The sequence below is a fragment of the Pan troglodytes genome, chromosome X, assembly GCF_028858775.2.
Source record: "Pan troglodytes isolate AG18354 chromosome X, NHGRI_mPanTro3-v2.0_pri, whole genome shotgun sequence".
Taxonomy (NCBI): domain Eukaryota; kingdom Metazoa; phylum Chordata; class Mammalia; order Primates; family Hominidae; genus Pan; species Pan troglodytes.
In genome coordinates this window covers 153,312,959-153,334,222 of record NC_072421.2, presented here as the reverse complement: position 1 = coordinate 153,334,222, position 21,264 = coordinate 153,312,959, and the positions used below count along the sequence as shown (strand labels likewise).

At 38.0% G+C, this 21,264-nt stretch overlaps 1 protein-coding gene across 9 annotated transcripts in view; it reads right to left on the bottom strand.

Moving 5' to 3' along the window:
- Positions 1 to 21,264, bottom strand: part of VAMP7 (vesicle associated membrane protein 7) — a 78,778-nt gene that overhangs the window by 15,915 nt on the left and 41,599 nt on the right. For 7 of the 9 annotated variants that reach the window (XM_016944645.3, XM_016944644.3, XM_016944650.4 and 4 more), the window contains 2 exons: positions 4,066 to 4,158; positions 91 to 1,973 (listed from right to left, as the gene is read on the bottom strand). In XM_016944645.3, the coding sequence (XP_016800134.1) occupies positions 1,905 to 1,973; positions 4,066 to 4,158 (162 nt within the window). In that variant the 3' untranslated portion in view covers positions 91 to 1,904. Of the gene's footprint in view, positions 1 to 90; positions 1,974 to 4,065; positions 4,159 to 21,264 lie in introns of those variants that run through there. The other 2 variants (XM_054676966.2, XM_063804776.1) reach the window with 1 other exon arrangement.

Below are 21,264 nucleotides of genomic sequence, written 5' to 3'. Positions count from 1 at the left end.
CATAAGTAAAATACTTTTGTTCTGTAAACAATGGCAAATGTCATCAGAAGAAATTAGGTTCCAGAAAGAACTTCTAAAACAAGCAAATCATTGTATTACTCTTAAATTTTATTAACGTCTTCAGTTTGTGCGTCATTTAAAATGAGACATGTGCTTTAAAAAGCATTCTTATACATAAATAGACCAAGGAACAGTTAGGTAATTGATCCCTAAAACATGCACATCAATTTTATTCAGGTGTGTATAAGAAAGGGAAATAAGCTTTAAACCTTTTTCTTTGGATTAAACACATTTGGAAATTATTCAGGAATGCCAAATGTTTTTCTGGAACAGATGTATTTTCCAATAGGAAATACTGATGCAATTAAGAGGCATTAGTGTTGATAAAGAAGACTGGAAAAACGTTTGTGCTATGCTAGATAAACAAGAAAAGAGTTCAAGTGGGCCTAAGATCTATGTCAAATAAATGAATCAGGTAGCATGAATTGAAAGGTTTGGATAGAAGAACAGGTACCATGAGCCAGATTATGGGACACATATATGTTCAAGGCACATGACTAGGCTAAACAGGTGGCTAGATTCTACAGACTAATTTGTTCATTCATTGAGAAAGTGTAAAATGTAATATAATTTCAATTTAATGGCACTTATTGATAAATAAATGCAATTGGATCTAGGGTAGAAAATGTCTTCCTTTCAGATACACACCAGAAATGCATACTAGATAACAGATGCCAGTAGCAATATGATTACAGTCCAATTTTCTTACACTGCAGTTAAATGGTTGTTAAACTGTTTTGTATTAATTCTATATGTCATACTGTCTATTCTCTTTCGAGTTTCACAAAAGAATTCATCAAAACTAGGCAGATTTAAGAATTTATTTAACCACAAAGAATGCTCAAACTATTATTCAACAGGAGTCAAGCCCAAACCCTGGAGTTGACTGCTGACCGTATTCGGTTTGGGCTTTTCCCAGAATGGAAACACTTTTCCAACACTACCTCCCTTTGCACAGCTAAAATGCTAGCATATCCACTGTGGTTCCCTTCTTTTTCTTTGGCAAGTCAGAGGAATTTACCTCCCCACCCCCTCTACTACATATTCTATTAGCGACACGATTGCCCTAAATATTCACAGAAGAAAAAGGAACACATTTAAAAAACTGCAACTTTCAACAATATTTAAACCTTCATCTTCTCAAATCAACTGCAATGGGAAAACAGAAGATATCAAGCTATCCACTGTATTGTGAATGATCAGCACACCGAACTTTATTCCTGAAAGTCAATATTAGGAGGACAAGGATAATTCTGTGTGCTTCTAATGGGCTAGCAAAATGTTCCCCATCTAACTGAAATAAGAATGTTTCATACTTTACTTGTCTGAGCTCTTAGAAGGAAGCAGCACCAACATCATTACAATTCCCCAAATAACAACTATTATCCATTTATATTGTTTTGAAGCACCTAAAACTTCTCAATAACAAAAGACATTAAGATGAGATGTTAGCAATACTGTCTCTTGAATACTTTTGTGTGCACATACAAAGTTTCTCCATAGTTTTAGTAGATAGCTCATAAGACTAGCGGCGACAGCTTTGCGCAATTAAAAACAAAAATGTTTCTCTAAATAGATGACACTAGTTAACAAACCAAAGAAATAAACAAAAGCCTTTTTAAGGCTACTGCTGCAATGAATGGTTCAATCTGAAGTTCACAGGAATAAACTGGTAGATAAGACAAAGATAAACCTGGAGGCATGGAACAAGATTTTAAAAAGTGAGAAGAGGGTTGAAGAGACTGGCAGATACCATCTGTCAGTATGTGAAAGGCTTGAGTCACATGGATTGCTTTTAACTCCTTGTTCTCTCATATCCTTGGTTAATGGTAACTTCTTCTTTCCTATTTCTTCACACAGCTTGGCCATGTAAATCCACCACAGAGAGGTGAAACAATGATATAGATGAACACCTGGAGGGAGGAGGAGAGCAATTTTCTTTTCTTGAATCAATCATATTATTCTAAATAATATATATAGGAAAGTAGACCCTTATTAAGAAATACTTCTGATTCCATTAGAGTAGCAGTTATGTAGTAATGGAACACACTAAACAAGTATTTTCCAAGACAGAAGTGTAGTTAACATTGTCGTTTTCGGTATAACTCACACCCACTTGAATTCTAGCGTTTCCTTCAGTGGGAGAGAAAGCAGTGGGGTTGTTGCTCTTCACTGGTAACTCGGCAGAATCAAGGCTAAATGAGCAACTCATACTGATGTGTCATTAACAAGTCATAAAAAAATCACAAATAACCATAATTCTCCTGAAGTATGGTTTCATTAATTATATTTTTAGGTTTTGCACATGAATTTTATTTTTGATTAATATAAGAATATATTTTAAAAGCCTGAGTAGAAGGCTTTCATCTATATCACTTATGAGCAAGAACACTGCTACGAACTGTTCAGTGGATAATGACACAATAATTACGATGACCAAAACAATGAAAAGCAGATGATGTAAGTAACACTGCAAAAATACTGGTGCTATTACAGATGTGTTTGCTTTTTAATTCTAGATTATAATTTTAAATTATATTATAAAAGTCACTACTTGTTCACATTATTATATCACAAAAAAATAGACTTTAAACATTAGGTTCACTGCATTAGTCACTTTATTTTATTTATTTTTTATTTTTTATTTTTGTAGAGATAGGGTGTCACTATGTTGACCAGGCTGGCTTCAAACTCTTGGCCTCAAGCAATCCTCCTGCCTCAGCTTCCCAAAGTGCTGGGATTACAGGCATAAGCCACTATGCCTGGCTTTATTTTGCTTTAAATTACAACTTTTTGAGATCTTTAAGTGACTGATTTCATTATTTGCAAGCTTGGAAAAGGATGCATTTATGAATTGCGTGCCCTTTGCTCCAAAAGTGAGCAAAGCATTTTGCCTTGTAGGGAACTATAAATATTGCCAGGGTTGGGGGGCAGATTACAGCAGATTCTGTTTATTAATGAATAGGTTGAACTTCTGACATCATATTCACACATACACACACATACTCACACATACACATGCCACAAATGTAAAGTTTACCAACTTGATGTAAAGTTGACTATTTGTCACAGCTGTAATATAAGGATTTTTCAAGCTGAAGTACATCTCGTTAGGTGACAACACCTTTTGGCAAAGATTGATATTGCATTTAGAGCTGTGCTCTGCATGTAATAAGTAATCAGTAAATATATTCTGAATTTAACAATAATTCAGCTGCACAAATCAACCTAAACTCCCAGACCAAATAATAAGTAAGAAGCTAAGCTCAGGAGCCTAAAATGTGATATTAGAAAGAGAAACCTGAGCAAGGAACCATTCAAGGCCATGACAATTACTTCCAGTATAAAATCTACAGATCTATGACTGCTCTTCTCTTTTAGATAAATCCAGCTGTCTAAGGCAGAGGACCCTCAAGCTGTGGTAGAGGAGAAGCAGGGTCAGAGTTATCTGCTTGGAGGTAACTTTGGGCTTCTGGACATGACTGGAGGATGGGGAGGAAAGGCAACTTTATCTGACCATGAACAGGGTAAAGCACCCCCCACCTGTTAGCAATAGTTTTTAAAGTTGTGGTTTAGGACCTCTTTACACACTCAAAAATTACTGAGGACTCCAAAGAGTTCTTGTTTGAGGGGGATTATAATTATCAGCATTTGCCATATTAGAAATTAAAACTTTAAAAATACATAATTAATTTAAAAATAAAAACAATAAACCCATTACATATAAACAGAAATGTCTTTATTTAAAATAACTACATTTCTGTGAGGTCAGTTTTATAGGTCTCTTCCTATTGAGAATATATAATAATTCTCAATAGGAAGGAGGGGTTTAAGTAGAGATATTTCATAGTGACTTCATAGGAAAGCCACTGCCTGGTCATGTGTTTCACTATTAAAAGACATATGTAGCTCATTTCAGAGTGTTAATCATTGAGAAATAATTCTAGTACCTAATTTCTTAGAGATTGAAAAATAAAGCCATACACTAAAAGGACAAAAACTTACAATTGATACGATGATGATGATAATAGTGAGCTTGAGGTTCTTCATACACATGGCTCGAGCAAGATTTCTGCTGGTAGTTTTGAAGGTGACAGACTAGAAAAGAGGCGAGAATTGTTTAACCCCTGGCACTGACTACATGAATGATTTGCAGTAACAACCTGTGAACATTTTACTTCCATTAATTCCATTTAAGTCCAATGACCTCTCTTTACAAGTAGAGACTGGCCATTCATACTCAATAGTTGCCAAAAGCAAGACTCTGCCAGGCCTATCATAAGCAGTATGAGCCCAATGAAAACGCTTCCCTCTTTTTTCTTCTCCACTGCAGCAATGCACATGATGTTGAGCACCAGAAGTGGTTCTTCCCGCTAGTGGAAAAGAATTTTCCTCTCTATACTTCCAATAAGAAAGGCTCTTTTAAAGCCAGCTGACTGCAAGCACATTCACCTATTCTGCCCCGTATAATTCCGGGGCTTTGAGCCATAAAAACCTGTTTGATTTCTGTAGGAAGATATGTATTTACTTTTGTGAGGGCCAAAACCCATAGAACTTCATTCCTTCTGCTATCCATTTTCTTTTGCATCATCAATTTCTCAGTATCTACTGAACAATTCCCACCAGGACACAAGGAGTTTAAAACAAAAAGGCAAACAACCAACCAACAAAACTCCCTAATAATCCAGCAATTCCACTCTGGGTATGTACCCAACAGATGTATGCACAAATTCACCAAAAGACATATAAAAAAATGTTTTGGACAGCACTACTTTTCATACCTTAAACTGGAAACCACCCAAATGCCCATCAACTGTACAATGCATAAATTACAGGAGAGTCATAACATGGAATACAATACAGTAATGACAATTCACAATCTACTACTACATTTATACAATTTACCACAGATGAATCTCACAAACATCATTTTGAGCAATAGAAACTTGACATAAACAGAATACCTGCTATATTTTATTATTTATTTTGAGACAGGGTCTTGCTCTGTCGCCCAAGCTGGAGTGCAGTGGCACAATTACGACTCACTGCAGCTTTGACCTCCTGGGCTCAAACGATCCTCCCACCTCAGCCTCCTGAGTAGCTGGGACTATAGGTGTGTGCCACCACTCTTGGCCCCTGCTATGTTTTATTAATCTATGTGGAGAAATCAGGACAGTGGCCACCTTTGGAGAAGAGTAGTGACTAAAAGAAGGCAGAAGGGAGCTTCTGGGGTACTGTTCGTGCTCTAGTTCTTAATCTGGGTGTTGGTTCTACATGGTATGTTTACTTTGTGAAAACACAACATGTTGTACGCTTACAGTTGATGCACTTATGTATATTATACTTCAACATATTGGTTTTAAAAAATCCACTCCCTTAACCATAGATTCATCTCCAACCACATACTCCACAAAGTCTCTGCAGTAGAACAACTGACAGGGGCACCAGTCTTTGGGTTTCACTTCATGAAGAGTGCACAGGATGCCACCTGGAGGCACATACCAAAACTGATTACATCTAGAGCTAAATATATATGTTGAATAGAATATATGCATTGACTAGAACTTTTGAGAAGAAACAGCAGTTAAAGTGAGGAGACAAAAAAAGCAATGAGGGCAAACAGTCCTTAATGGAACAAAGTTAATATGGGAAACAAGATAGAATAACAGTAATAAAAAAATTTCTAATAAGTATCCTCAGATACAAGACATAATTGAACTAATCTTAAACAAAGTCATCAGAGGACATAAAAAATTAGATAACATGACAACATTCCAAAAACTATATTTTAATAAAATGGCATAATTTTTTAAAAGCAGAACATAAATGAGCAAAAGCAGCCTCTGCAGTAACAATTCAAAAAATTTGTTCTGAAAACAGCAAAATGTCTAGGTTGTAAATCATGAAAGAAGATGTAAGATACACGGAAAACTGATCAAGCAAATCCAGGATCAATTTATACGATCAACAGATATTTAACATGTGCTTATTATGTGACTGGTACTGATTTACACACCTATTAGCAGTCACAGGAGAGAATACAGCCAAAAGAGAAGGATCAATAATCAAGGGACTAACCGAAGAAAATATCCCCCAAATAAGAAAGACTTGAATCTTCAGACTAAAAGGACCTACCCACCATGTGGCAAGAATATTGAAAAAAGGAAAATGTTACACTTTTAGTAACATTTCAGACCTCCAAGCTTTTGTTTCTACTCTAATTTTATTTTTTTCTGCCTTGAAGTATAATTGGCAAATAAAAATGGTATATATTCAAGGTATACAATGTGACATTCTGATAAATGTATCCATTGTGAAATTATTACCACAATCAAGCTAAGTAAAATATCCATCACCTCACATAGTTACTTTTTTGGGTATGTGGTGAGAATGCTTAAGATCTATTCTTATAGCATATTTCAAATATTCACTACATTATTATTAACTATAGTTGCCATGCTGTATGTCCGGTATCCAGAACTTATTCATCTTACAACTGTAAGTTCATACACTTTGACCAACATCTCTCCAGGTCTCCCACCCACTGTCAACCACTGTTTTACTCTCTGCTTTTATGAACTGAACATTTTTTTTAGATTCCATATATAAGTGAAATCATACAGTATTTATCTATCTGTGTCTAGTATATTTCACTTAATATAATGTCTTCTAGTTTCATCCACATTTTAGAATTTTTTTTTCTATTCTGTGAAAAATGCCATTGGAATTTCAACAGGGATTGTGTTGAATCTGTGTATTGCTTTAGGCAGTATGAACATTTTAATAATATTGATTCTTCCAATCCATAAACATAAGGTATCTTTCCATTCATTTGTGTCTTCCTGAATTTCTTTCATCAATGTTTTATAATTTTCAGTGTGCACATTATTACATCCTTGGTTAAATTTATTCCTAACTATTGTACTCTTTTTGATGCTATCATAAATGGGATTTTTAAAAAATTTCCTTTGATTCCTGTTCCAAGATGGCCAAATAGGAACAGCTCCAGTCTACAGCCCCCAGCGTGAGCAACGCACAAGACGGGTGATTTCTGCATTTCCAACTGAGATACCGGCTTCATCTCACTGGGGCTTGTTGGACAGTGGGTGCAGGACAGTGGGTGCAGCCCATCGAGCGTGAGCCGAAGCAGTGTGAGGCATCGCCTCACCCGGGAAGCACAAGGGGTCAGGGAATTCCCTTTCCTAGCCAAGGGAAGCTGTGACAGATGGCACCTGGAAAATCGGATCACTCCCACCCTAATACTGCGCTTTTCCAACGGTCTTAGCAAACAGCACACCAGGAGATTATATCCCGTGCCTGGCTTGGAGGGTCCCACACCCACGGAGCCTCGCTCATTGCTAGCACAGCAGTCTGAGATTGAACTGCAAGGTGGCAGCGAGGCTGGGGGAGAGGCGCCCGCCATTGCTGAGGCTTGAGTAGGTAAACAAAGCTGCCGCGAAGCTCGAACTGGGTGGAGCCCACCACAGCTCAAGGAGGCCTGCCTGCCTCTGTAGACTCCACCTCTGGGGGCAGGGCATAGCTGAACAAAAGGCAGCAGAAACCTCTGCAAACTTAAATGTCCCTGTCTGACAGCTTTGAAGAGAGTAGTGGTTCTCCCAGGACAGAGTTTGAGATCTGAGAACAGACAGACTGCCTCCTCAAGTGGGTCCCTGACCCCCAAGCAGCCTAACTGGGAGGTACCCCCCAGTAGGGGCAGACTGACACCTCCCACGGCCGGGTACCCCTCTGAGACAAAACCTCCAGAGGAACGATCAGACAGCAACATTTGGTGTTCAGCAATATTCACTGTTCTGCAGCCTCCGCTGCTGATACCCAGGCAAACAGGGTCTGGAATGGCCCTCTGACAAACTCCAACAGACCTGCAGCTGAGGGTCCTGACTGTTAGAAGGAAAACTAACAAACAGAAAGGACATCCACACAAAAACCCCATCTGTATGTCACCATCATCAAAGACCAAAGGTAGATAAAACCACAAAGATAGGGAAAAAAACAGCAGAAAAACTGAAAATTCTAAAAATCAGAGCGCCTCCCCTCCTCCAAAGGAACGCAGCTCCTCACCAGCAACAGAACAAAGGTAGACAGAGAATGACTTTGACGAGTTGAGAAAAGAAGGCTTCAGATGATCAAACTTCTCCGAGCTAAAGGAGGAAGTTTGAACCCAGCACAAAGAAGCTAAAAACCTTGAAAAAAAGATTAGATGAATGGCTAACTAGAATAACCAATGTAGACAAGTCCTTAAATGACCTGATGGAGCTGAAAACCATGGCACGAGAACTAAGTGATGAATGCACAAACTTCAGTAGCCGATTCGAACAATTGGAAGAAAGGGTATCCGTGATTGAAGACCAAATGAATGAAATGAAGCGAGAAGAGAAGTTTAGAGAAAAAAGAATAAAAAGAAACGAAAAAAGCCTCCAAGAAATGTGGGACTATGTGAAAAGACCAAATCTACGTCTGATTGGTGTACCTGAAAGTGATGGGGAGAATGGAACCAAGTTGGAAAACACTCTGCAGGATATTAGCCAGGAGAACTTCCCCAACCTAGCAAGGCAGGCCAACATTCAAATTCAGGAAATACAGAGAACGCCACAAAGATACTCCTCGAGAAGAGCAACTCCAAGACACATAATTGTCAGATCACCAAAGTTGAAATGAAGGAAAAAATGTTAAGGGCAGCCAGAGAGAAAGGTCGGGTTACCCACAAAGGGAAGCCCATCAGACTAACAGCTGATCTCTCGGCAGAAACTCTACAAGCCAGAAGAGAGTGGGGGCCAATATCCAAAATTCTTACAGAAAAGAATTTTCAACCCAGAATTTCATATCCAGCCAAACTAAGCTTCATAAGTAAAGGAAAAATAAAATCCTTTACAGACAAGCAAATGCTGAGAGATTTTGTCACCACCAGGCCTGCCTTACAAGAGCTCCTGAAGGAAGCACTAAACATGGAAAGGAACAACACATACCAGCCACTGGAAAAACATGCCAAATTGTAAAGACCATCAAGGCTAGGAAGAAACTGCATCAACTAACTAGCAAAATAACCAGCTAACATCATAATGACAGGATCAAATTCACACATAACAATATTAACCTTAAATGTAAATGGGCTAAATGCTCCAATTAAAAGACAAAGACTGGCAAATTAGATAAAGAATAAAGACCCATCAGTGTGCTGTATTCAGGAAACCCATCTCACGTGCAGAGACACACATAGCCTCAAAATAAAGGGATGGAGGAAGATCTACCAAGCAAATGGAAAACAAAAAAAGGCAGGGGTTGCAATCCTAGCCTCTGATAAAACAGACTTTAAACTAGCAAGGATCAAAAGAGACAAAGAAGGCCATTACATAATGGTAAAGGGATCAATTCAACAAGAAGAGCTAACTATCCTAAATATTTATGCATCCAATACAGGAGGACCCAGATTCATAAAGCAAGTCCTTAGAGACCTACAAAGAGACTTAGACTCCCACACAATAATAAAGGGAGACTTTAACACCCCACTGTCAACATTAGACAGATCAATGAGACAGAAAGTTAACAAGGATATCCAGAAATTGAACTCAGCTCTGCACCAAGCAGACCTAACAGACATCTACAGAACTCTCCACCCCAAATCAACAGAATATACATTCTTCTCAGCACCACATCGCACTTATTCCAAAATTGACCACATAGTTGGAAGTAAAGCACTCCTCAGCAAATGTAAAAGAACAGAAATTATAACAAACTGTCTCTCAGACCACAGTGAAATCAAATTAGAACTCAAGATTAAGAAACTCACTCAAAACCGCTCAGCTACATGGAGACTGAACAACCTGCTCCTGAATGACTACTGGGTACATAACTAAATGAATGCAGAAATAAACATGTTCTTTGAAACCAATGAGAACAAAGACACAACATACCAGAATCTCTGGGACACATTTAAAGCAGTGTGTAGAGGGAAATTTATAGCACTAAATGCCCACAAAAGGAAGCAGGAAAGATATAAAATTGACACCCTAACATCACAATTAAAAGAACTAGAGGAACAAGAGCAAACACATTCAAAAGCTAGCAGAAGGCAAGAAATAACTCAGAGCAGAACTGAACGAGATAGAGACACAAAAAACCCTTCAAGAAATCAATGAATCCAGGAGCTGGTTTTTTGAAAAGATCAACAAAATTGATACACCGCTAGCAAGACTAATAAAGAAGAAAAGAGAGAAGAATCAAATAGACACAATAAAAAATGATAAAAGGGGATATCACCACCCATCCCACAGAAATACAAACTACCATCAGAGAATACTACAAACACCTCTACACAAATAAACTAGAAAATCTAGAAGAAATGGATAAATTCCTTGACACATACACCCTCCCAAGACTAAACCAGGAAGAAGTTGAATCTCTGAATAGACCAATAACAGGCTCTGAAATTGAGGCAATAATTAATAGCTTACCAACCAAAAAAAGTCCAGGACCAGATGGATTCACAGCCAAATTCTACCAGAGGTACAAGGAGGAGCTGATACCATTCCTTCTGAAACTATTCCTATCAATAGAAAATGAGGGAATCCTCCCTAACTCATTTTATGATACCTGGTACCTAAGCCTAGCAGAGACACAACACAAAAAGGGAATTTTAGACCAATATCCCTAATGAACACCGACGCAAAAATCTTCAATAAAATACTGGCAAATCGAATCCAGCAGCACATCAAAAAGCTTATCTACCATGATCAAGTGGGCTTCATCCCTGGGATGCAAGGCTGGTTCAACATACACAAATCAATAAATGTAATCCAGCATATAAACAGAACCAAAGACAAAAAACACACGATTATCTCAATAGATGCAGAAAAGGCCTTTGGCAAAATTCAACAGCCCTTCATGCTAAAAACTCTCAATAAATTAGGTATTGATGGGACGTATTTCAAAATAATAAGAGCTATGACAAACCCACAGCCAATATCATACTGAATGGGCAAAAACTGGAAGCATTCCCTTTGAAAACTGGCACAAGATAGGGATGCCCTCTCTCACCACTCCTATTCAACATAGTGTTGGAAGTTCTAGCCAGGGCAATCAGGCAAGAGAAAGAAATAAAGGGTATTCAATTATGAAAAGAGGAAATCAAATTGTCCCTGTTTGCAGATGACATGATTGTATATCTAGAAAACCCCATTGTCTCAGCCCAAAATCTCCTTAAGCTGATAAGCAACTCCAGCAAAGTCTCAATACGAAATCAACGTGCAAAAATCACAAGCATTCTTATACACCAATAACAGACAGAGAGCCAAATCATGAGTGAACTCCCATTCACAATTCCTTCAAAGAGAATAAAATACCTAGGAATCCAACTTACAAGGGATGCGAAGGATCTCTTCAAGGAGAACTACAAACTACTGTTCAGCGAAATAAAAGAGGACACAAACAAATGGAAGAACATTCCATGCTCATGGATAGGAAGAATCAATATCATGAAAATGGCCATACTGCCCAAGGTAATTTATAGATTCAATGCCATCCCTATCAAGCTACCAATGACTTTCTTCACTGAATTGGAAAAAACTACTTTAAAGTTCATGTGGAGCCAAAAAAGAGCCTGCATTGCCAAGTCAATCCTAAGCCAAAAGAACAAAACTGTAGGCATCATGCTACCTGACTTCAAACTATACTACAAGGCTACAGTAACCAAAACAGCATGGTACTGGTACCAAAACAGAGATATAGACCAATGGAACAGAACAGAGCCCTCAGAAATAATACCACACATCTACAACCATGTCATCTTTGACAAACCTGACAAAAAGAAGAAATGGGGAAAGGATTCCCTATTTAACAAATGGTGCTGGGAAAACTGGCTAGCCATATGGAGAAAGCTGAAACTGGATCCCTTCCTTACACCTTATACTAAAATTAATTCAAGATGGATTAAAGTCTTAAATGTTAGACCTAAAACCATAAAAACCCTAGAAGAAAACCTAGGTAATACCATTGAGGACATAGGCATGGGCATGGACTTCATGTCTAAAACACCAAAAACAATGGAAACAAAAGCCAAAATTGACAAATGGGATCTAATTAAAGAGCTTCTGCACAGCAAAAGAAACTACCATCAGAGTGAACAGGCAACCTACACAATGGGAGAAAATTTTTGCAATCTACTCATCTGACAAAGGGCTAATATCCAGATTCTACAAAGAACTCAAACAAATTTATAAGAAAAGAAACAAACAACCCCATCAACAAGTGGGTGAAGGATATGAACAGACACTTCTCAAAAGATGGCATTTATGCAGCCAACAGACACATGAAAAAATGCTCATCATCACTGGTCATCAGAGAAATGCAAATCAAAACCACAATGAGATATACCATCTCACACCAGTTAGAATGGCTATCATTAAAAAGTCAGGAAACAACAGGTGCTGGAGAGGATGTGGAGAAACAGGAACACTTTTACACTATTGGTGGGACTGTAAACTAGTTCAACCACTGTGAAAGACAGTGTGGCGATTCCTCAGGGATCTAGAACTAGAAATACCATTTGACCCAGCCATCCCATTACTGGGTATATACCCAAAGGATTATAAATCATGCTGCTATCAAGACACATGCACACGTATGTTTATCGTGGCACTATTCACAATAGCAAAGACCTGGAACCAACCCAAATGTCCATCAATGATAGACTGGATTCAGAAAATGTGGCACATATACACCATGAAATACTACGCAGCCGTAAAAAAGGATGAGTTCATGTCCTTTGCAGGGACATGGATGAAGCTGGAAACCATCATTCTCAGCAAACTACTGCAAGGACAAAAAACCAAACACCACATGTTCTCACTCATAGGTGGGAACTGAACAATGAGAACACCTGGACACAGGAAGGGGAACATCACACACCGGGGCCTGTTGTGGGGTGGCGGGAGGGGGAAGGGATAGCATTTGGAGATATACCTAATGTAAATGATGAGTTAATGGGTGCAGCACACCAACACGGCACATGTTTACATATGTAACAAACCTGCACGTTGTGCACATGTACCCTAGAACTTAAAGTATAATAAAAAATATATATATTTATTAAAAAAAAAAAAGAAAAAAGAATTAAAAGAAAAAAAAATTTTTTTTTTTTTTGAGATGGAGGTCACCCCTCTGTAACCCAGCCTGGAATGCAGTGGTGTGATCATAGCTCTCTGCAGCTCTGAATTCCTGGGTTCAAGCAATTCTCCATCTTCAGCCCCCCAAGTAGCTAGGACTACAGGTGCACCCAATCACACCTATTTTTTTTTTTTTTTTTTTGGTTTTGTAGAGATAAGGTCTCACTTTGTTGCCTAGGCTGGTCTTGAACTTCTGGATTTTAGAGATCTTTCAGCTTTGGCCTCCCAAAGTATAAGTATTAGGATTATAGGTATGAGCTACCATGCACAGCCTTGATTTATTTTTCTAATAGACTGTAATCTAGATAGTAACAATGTGATTTAGGGTGGGGAAAAGACACTCCAGAAAAAATGACTATGTGATTTAGGAGGCTTTGGATCACACCAAGTGGAGCTGGAGACTGAGATCAAGCCAGAGGGCAGTCAGTCAATAATGCCTACATAATGAAACCCCAATAAAAACTCTGAACACTAAGGCTTGGGTAAGCTTTCCTGTTAGGCAATGCTCTGTACATTTTGTCACACACTGATGCCAAGAGAGCAACATGTCCTGACTCCATGGGAAGAGGACAACAAAAGCTCTACATTTGGTATCTTCCCAAACTCCACCCTATGTACTTTTTCCCTTGGCTGGTCTTACTATGTATAATTTGCCTGTAATAAGCCATAACTGTGAGTATAATAGTGCTCACAGAGTATTATAAATCCTTCTAATGAACTATCAAATCTGAGGGTGGTTTGGGGAATCCCCAAACTTGCAGTTGGTGCCATTAAGTGAGGGTGGACTTGAGTAAACTGTATAGTTGTTCATGCCATGGCTCCAGCGTGAGTGGATGGCTTGACTGAGATCCTGTTGCTCTGCTCCTCTGTGTTGCCAATCAATTTGGCCTTGAGACCTCACTAAGTTCTTTAAGCCATAGTACCTTTTTTACGTCTTTCCATCCAACACGGGACAAGAATATCTGGGAATAAGCCTCCCCAGTGACATGGGATAAACTTATATCTAAAATGCTGATCATCAATGCTTTCAGAAGAGAAAAATTTTGATCAAAAGGGGGAAATGAGAAAAGAAAAACAGCTCAGAGCAGCCTGAGCTATGTGAGGTATATAAAATTTATCAGGCCCAGAAGACATGAGTATGGGGACTTCAGTCACACCCCCCACACAATGCCCAGGGGGGGCAACTGTTTAAAGGCAATTTGTTGCTGACTAGCTGCCTCAACCATTATCTTCATGTTCCTGGAATTTGTGATACAAAGGACAATGTATAGCAATCAATAGCTTATGCTATTTTAATGTAAATTCTTGGTAAACAAATTAGATACTGCCTCTCCTTTTTTCCTTTAAAAACCTACTTGTAACTGCTGCTAATTAGAACATATATTCAGAGCAACTTGAATCTATGCTCCTGGGTTGCAGTCCTCAAACTTGGCCCAAATAAAAAACGTGTAAACTGTATAGTTGTTGAACTTCTCAGATGCCTAAATTCTTCATGCACTGAAATGCAGCAATATTCAGAGAATTTTGAGAGAAAATGATCTTAACCCTAGAATTCTACACCAGTCAAAAAATTGTTCAAATATGAGACCAAAATAACACTTTTGTTCTTGAAGGGATTATCATCCACAAACTCATATGAAGAAAATGTGTGAGGATATACTACAAACAAAGACTAATTCACAATAAATAATTCAAGAAAGAGAAAGATGATGTAGATGAGAAAAAGCAGTGAGGAATGAAACTAATAAATCCGAACATAGTTGTGTGATTCAACAGGTTGTAATGGAGATTCCTCCACCACCCTCAGGTCAACATCTGAACAATGACAAACCATCTGTTTAAAACAAGTTCACCTATAAAGAACAATTGTTAAATGTTTCCCTAAGACATGCCTGTGTCCTAATCCCTATGAATGTGACATATGTGATATTATCTGGAAAAGGGGTCTTTACAGATGTGATTATGTCAAGAATCTTGAGATGAAGAGAGTATCCTGGATTATCCATATGAGCCCTAAATGACATCACAAATGTCTCTATAGGAGGAAAGTAGATGGAGGCTTGACACACATGCAAAGGAGAAGGTAATGTGAACATAGAGGCAGAGACTACAATGATACAGCCACAAGCCAAGAAATACTGGCAGCCACCTGAAGCTGGAAGAGGCATGGAACAGATCCTCTCCTAGAGCCTCTGGAAGGAGTGTAGCCCTGCTAACACCTTAATTTCAGCCCAGTTAAACTGATTTTGAACTTCTGAAATCCAGTAGTGGGAGAAAATAAATTTTTGTTGTTTTAAGCCACCAAGTTTGTGATAATTTGTGATAGCAGCCACAGAAAGCTAATAACCATATATAAAAAGTTGAAAACCAAATACAAAAAGACTCTTAAAACCAGCCAAAGGGGGCCAGGTGTGGTGGCTCATGCCTATATTTCCAGCACTTTGGGAAGCCAAGGTGGGAGGATCACTTGAGCCTGGGCATTTGAGACCAGCCAGAGCAACATAGGGAGACCCGTCTCTAAGAAAAATTTAAAATATTAGCTAAGTGTGATGGCGCATGCCTGCGGTCCTCCTACTTGGGAGGCTGAGGCAAGGCAGGAGGATCACTTGAGCCTGGGAGGTGGAGGCAACAGTAAGCTGTGATCGTGCCACTGCACTCCAGCCTGGGTGAGAGAGAGAGACTCTGTCTTAAAAAAACAAAACAAACAACAACAACAACAACAACAAAAGCCAAAGGTGGGGTAAGAATCATTATTTTTCAAGTAAGACTAAGAGAAATGACAATCTCTTCGAGAACATATGAAAGTCAAAGAAAAATGGAATGGCATTTTTAAAGCACTCACTTCAAAAAAAAAAAAAAACTGCCATTGTGAAAAACTAAAAAACTCTATGCAAAGAAAGTATTCTTTAAAAAAACGATGAAACAGATTTTCAGACAAAAGTTTAGAGAATCTCTCATCAGTAGATCAACATAAGAAACAATAAAAGAACTTCTTCAGTTTGAAGCAAACAAAATCGTACACTGAAACAGAACTGCAGAAAACAATAAAGAACAACAGAAAGAATTACAGGCATATCTCCTTTTATTGTACTTCACATTATCGCACTTCATGGATGCTTTTTTTTTTTTTTGGCAAATCGAAGGTCTGTGGAAACCCCATGATGAGACTATCAGCACCATTTTTCTGGTTTTTTTTTTTTTTTCCTGCTTGGCCTGCACTTTTTGTTTCTTTTTATTATTATTATTATACTTTAAGTTCTAGGATACACGTGCAGAACATGCAGGTTTCTTACACAGGTATACACGTGACATGGTGGTTTGCTGTACCCATCAACCCGTTATCTACATTAGGTATTTCTCCTAATGCTATCCCTCCCCTAGCCCCCACTCCCCAACAGGCCCCAGTGTGTGATGTTCCCCTCACTGTGTCCATGTGTTCTCATTGTTCAACTCCCACTTAGGAGTGAGAACATGCGGCAGCACCATTTTTCTAACAGCATGTGGTCGCTTCATGTCTGTGTTTTGGTAATTCTTATAACATTTCGAACTTTTCATTATTTTCATTCTATCTGTTATGACGATCTGTGACCTCTGATGTTACTATTGTGATTGTTTTCGGGTGCCATAAACTGTGCCTATATAAGATGACGGAGCTAACGGATAAATATTGTGTGTTCTAACTGTTCACTGACCAGCTATTCTCTTATCTCTCTCCCTCTCAGGCCTCCCTATTTGCCGAGACACAATATTGAAATTTGGCCAATTAATAACCTTACAATGGCATCTATGTATTCAAGTGAAAGGAAAAGTCACACATCCCTTGCTTTAAATCAAAAGATAAAAATAATTAAGCTTAGTGAGTAAGGCATGTCGAAAGCTGAGATGGGCCTAAAGCTAGGTGTCCTGTGACAAACAGTTAACCAAATTGTGAATGCAAAGAACAGTTCTTGAAGGAAATCAGGAGTGCTACTCCAGTGAACACACATATAAGAAAGCAAAACAGACTTACTGCTGATATGGAGAATGTTTTAGGGGTCTGGATAGAAGATTAAACCAGCTATAACATTTCCTTAGGCCAAAGCCTAATCCAGAGCAAGGCCCTAACTCTTTAACTCTATGAAGGCTGAGAGAGGCGAGGAAGGTGCAGAAGAAAAGTTTAAAGCTAGCAGAAGTTGGTTCATGAGGTTTAAGGAAAGAAGCCAACTCTATAACATAAAAGTACAAGGTGAAGCAGCAAGTGCTGAGAGAGAAGCCACAGTAAGTTATCCAGGAGACCTAGCTAAGATCATTGATAAAGGTGGCTATACTAAACAACAGATTTTTCAATGTAAACAAAACACCCTTCTTTTGGAAGAAGATGCCATCTAGGACTTTCATAGAGAGAAGCCAATGCCTGGCTTCAAAGCTTCAAAGGATAAGCTGACTTTTATTAGGGACCAATGCAGCTGATGACTTTAAGCTGAAGCCAATGGTAATTTACCATTCTGAAAATCTAGGGCCCTTAAGAATTATGCTAAATATACTCTGCCTGTGCTCTTGAAATGGAACAACAAACCTGGAAGATAGCACATCTGTTTACAGGATGGTGTACAGAAGATCTGTGGAGATCTGCTGCTCAAAAAGAAAAGATTCCTTTCAAAGTATTACTGATCATTGACAATGAACCTAGTCACTCAAGAGCTCTGATGGAGACTTACGAGGAGATAAATGTCGTTTTCATGCCTGTGTGAAAGGAAAATAAATCTTGGGGCCTCCAAATCACTAAGCTAAAGGGAAAAGTCAAGCTGGGAACTGCTTATGGCCAACCTGCCTCCCATTCTATTCAGTCACCCCTCTGCTCACTGAGATAAATGCGTATCTGATTGCCTCCTTTGGAGAGGCTCATCAGAAACTCAAAAGAATAGAACCATTTGTCTCTTATCTATCTAAGACCTGGAGGCCCCCTCCCCACTTCGAGCCTTCCCGCCTTTGCTTCGAGTTGTTCCGCCTTTCCAGGCCAAACCAATGTTCATCTTGCATATGTTGACTGATGTCTCACGTCTCCCTAGAATGTATAAAACCAAACTGGGCTTTGACCACCTTGGGCACATGTTGTCAGGACCTCCTGAGGCTGTGTCACGGGTGTGCGCTCTCAACTTTGGCAAAATAAACTTTCTAAATCAACTGAGACCTGTGTCAGACTTTTGGGGTTCACACCTGCTAATACAACATCCATTCTGCTGCCCATGAATCAAGGAGTGATTTCAACTTTCAAGTCTTATTATTTAAGAAAAACATTTAGTATAGCTGCCATAGATAATGATTCCTCTGATGGATCTGGGCAAAGTAAACTGAAGACCTTCTAGAAAGGATTCACCATTCTAGATGCCATTAAGAACATTCATGATTCATGGGAGGAAGTCAAAATATAAACATTAACAGGTGTTTGGAAGAAACTGATTACAACCCTCACAAATTACTTTGAGGGGTTCAAGACTTCAGTGGAGTGAGTAACTGCAGATGTGGTAGAAATAGAAGAGAACTAGAATTAGAACTGGAGCCTGAAGACATGACTGAACTGCTGCAGTTTCTTGATAAAACTTTAATGAATGAGGAGTTGTTTCTTATGCATGGGCAAGGAAAGTGGTTTCTTGAGATGGCAACTATTCCTGGTGAAGATGCTGTGAACACTGTTGAAATGACAACAAAAGATTTAGAAAATTACATCAACTTAGCTGATAAAGCAGTAGCAGGGTTTGAGAGGATTGACTCCAATTTTGAAAGAAGTTCTATTGCCAGTAAATTGCTATCAAACAGCAACACATGCTACAGAGAAATCTTTTGTGAAAGAGTCAATCAATGTGGTAAACTTCACTGTTGTCTTATTTTAAGAAATTGCCACAGCCACCACAACCTTCAGCAACCACCAGCCTGATCGATCAGTCAGTAGCCATCAACATCAAGGTGAGACCCTCCACCAGCAAAAAGATTAAGGCTCATTGAAGGCTCAGGTGATTGTTAGCATTTTTTTTTAAGCAATAAACTATTATGCTTAGTGAAATAAGCCAGACACAAAAGGGCAAATTTTGTATGATCCCACTTATATGACATATCTAGAATAGGCAAATTCAGAGACAGAAAGTAGATTAGAGTTACCAGGGGCTGAGAGTAAGGGGAATGGGGAGTTATTATTACTTAATGGTTACAGAGTTTTTGTTAAGGGGTGATAAAAAAGTTTTGGAAATAGCTAGTAGTGATGGATGCACAACATTGTGGATGTAATTAACATCACTGAATTGTGCACTTTAAAAAGGTTAAAATGGCAAAATTTTATGCTATACATATTTTACCACAATTTTAATAATGTAATATACTAAATTCCACTGAAGTGTACCCTTTAAATGGGCAATTTGTATGGTCTGTGAGTTATTTCTCAATAGAAGTGTTAAAAAACAAATAGAGATGGTTAAAAAACAATTTAAAAAGTACTTGAGTAATCAAAATAAAAAAGAAGAGGACAGGGATGCGGCAAATAAAAAACAAAGAGCAAGATACCTACACCTAACTCTATCAAAATTTGCATTACATGTAAGTGGAATAAGCACTTCAATTATAAATATACTTCATATACTCAAGGTAGAGGAAAGTATGCACATGTTAAGGAGACACATGGAAGATATAAAAAAGATCCAAAACAAACTTGTAAAGATGAAACATACACAGGACAGAAACAGCAGATTGCAAACTGCAGAAGAAAAGGTAAGTAAACTTGAAGACATAGCAATAGAAACTATTCTAAATGAAACATAGTGGAAAAAAGACTTAAAAATGAACAAAGCATCAGTGAGTTGTGGGACAGCTTCAAGTGGCTTAATACAGATGTCACTGGAAGCCTAGAAAGAGCTAAACATTTTCATAATTTGACGAAAACTACAACAAACTCAAAGCCAAAGAAACATAAAGAAATATATACCAAGGCATATATATTATAATCAAATTTCTTAAAACCAATGATAAAGAGAAAATCTTTAAAGCATCCAGAAGAAAAAAAAATACACTTTATGTATGTAAGAATGACAGCAGAATTCTTGTCAGAAACAATGTAAAAGACAGTGATGAACCACCGTTCATCAAGTATTAAAAGAAAGAAAAATCACTGACCTAGAATTCTATACTCAGTGAAAATGTCTTTCAAAAAAAAAAAGGAAGTGAAATAAAAACTTCTCAGACATACCAAACCTGAAAGAATTCATTTCCTGTAGACCTACACACTTGAACTACAATGGAAGATTATATGTTAAATTAAAGCATACAGGCAGAAAGAAAATAACATCAGATAGAAACTCGGCCTACACAAAAGAATTAAGAGCACTGAAATGGTAGCTGCATGGGTAAACAGAAAAGACTTCCCTTATTATTTAAATCTCTTTAAAAGATAATCAACTCTTTAAACAAAAACAACAACAATGTATTATGAAGTTTTTAATACATGTGTAAATAAAAATATTCAACAATAGCATAAAGGCCAAGAAGAAACAGCTAGAAGTATACTATTATAAGGTTCTTATCTATTCATGAAGTGGAAAAATGCCACTTTAAGGGAGATTATAAATCAAAGACATACTGTAAACCCTAAAGCAATCAGAAAATGACAAAATGGAGCTATAGCTAATAAACTGACAAAGGAGACATAATGGAATAACAAATGTACTAAATCCCATGGAAGGCAGAAAAAAAAAGGGAACAAAGACTAGATGGGATAAATAGGAAACAAACAGCAAGATGGCAGATTTTAAATTTTCCAACGAAGAAAACTCGAGGCCCAATCTGCTTTACTAGTAAATTCTTCCAAACATCTAAGACAGATAATACCAATAGTACCCAAACTCAGAAGATAGAGAGGTAAGATTTCCCAACTTGTTTAATGAGGCCAGCATATTCCTGACACCAAAACCTAAAGAGAAAAATAAATTACAGACCACTATCTCTTATAAACATAGATGCCAAATTCCTGAACAAAACAATAGCAAATCCAATAAAGTGTTAT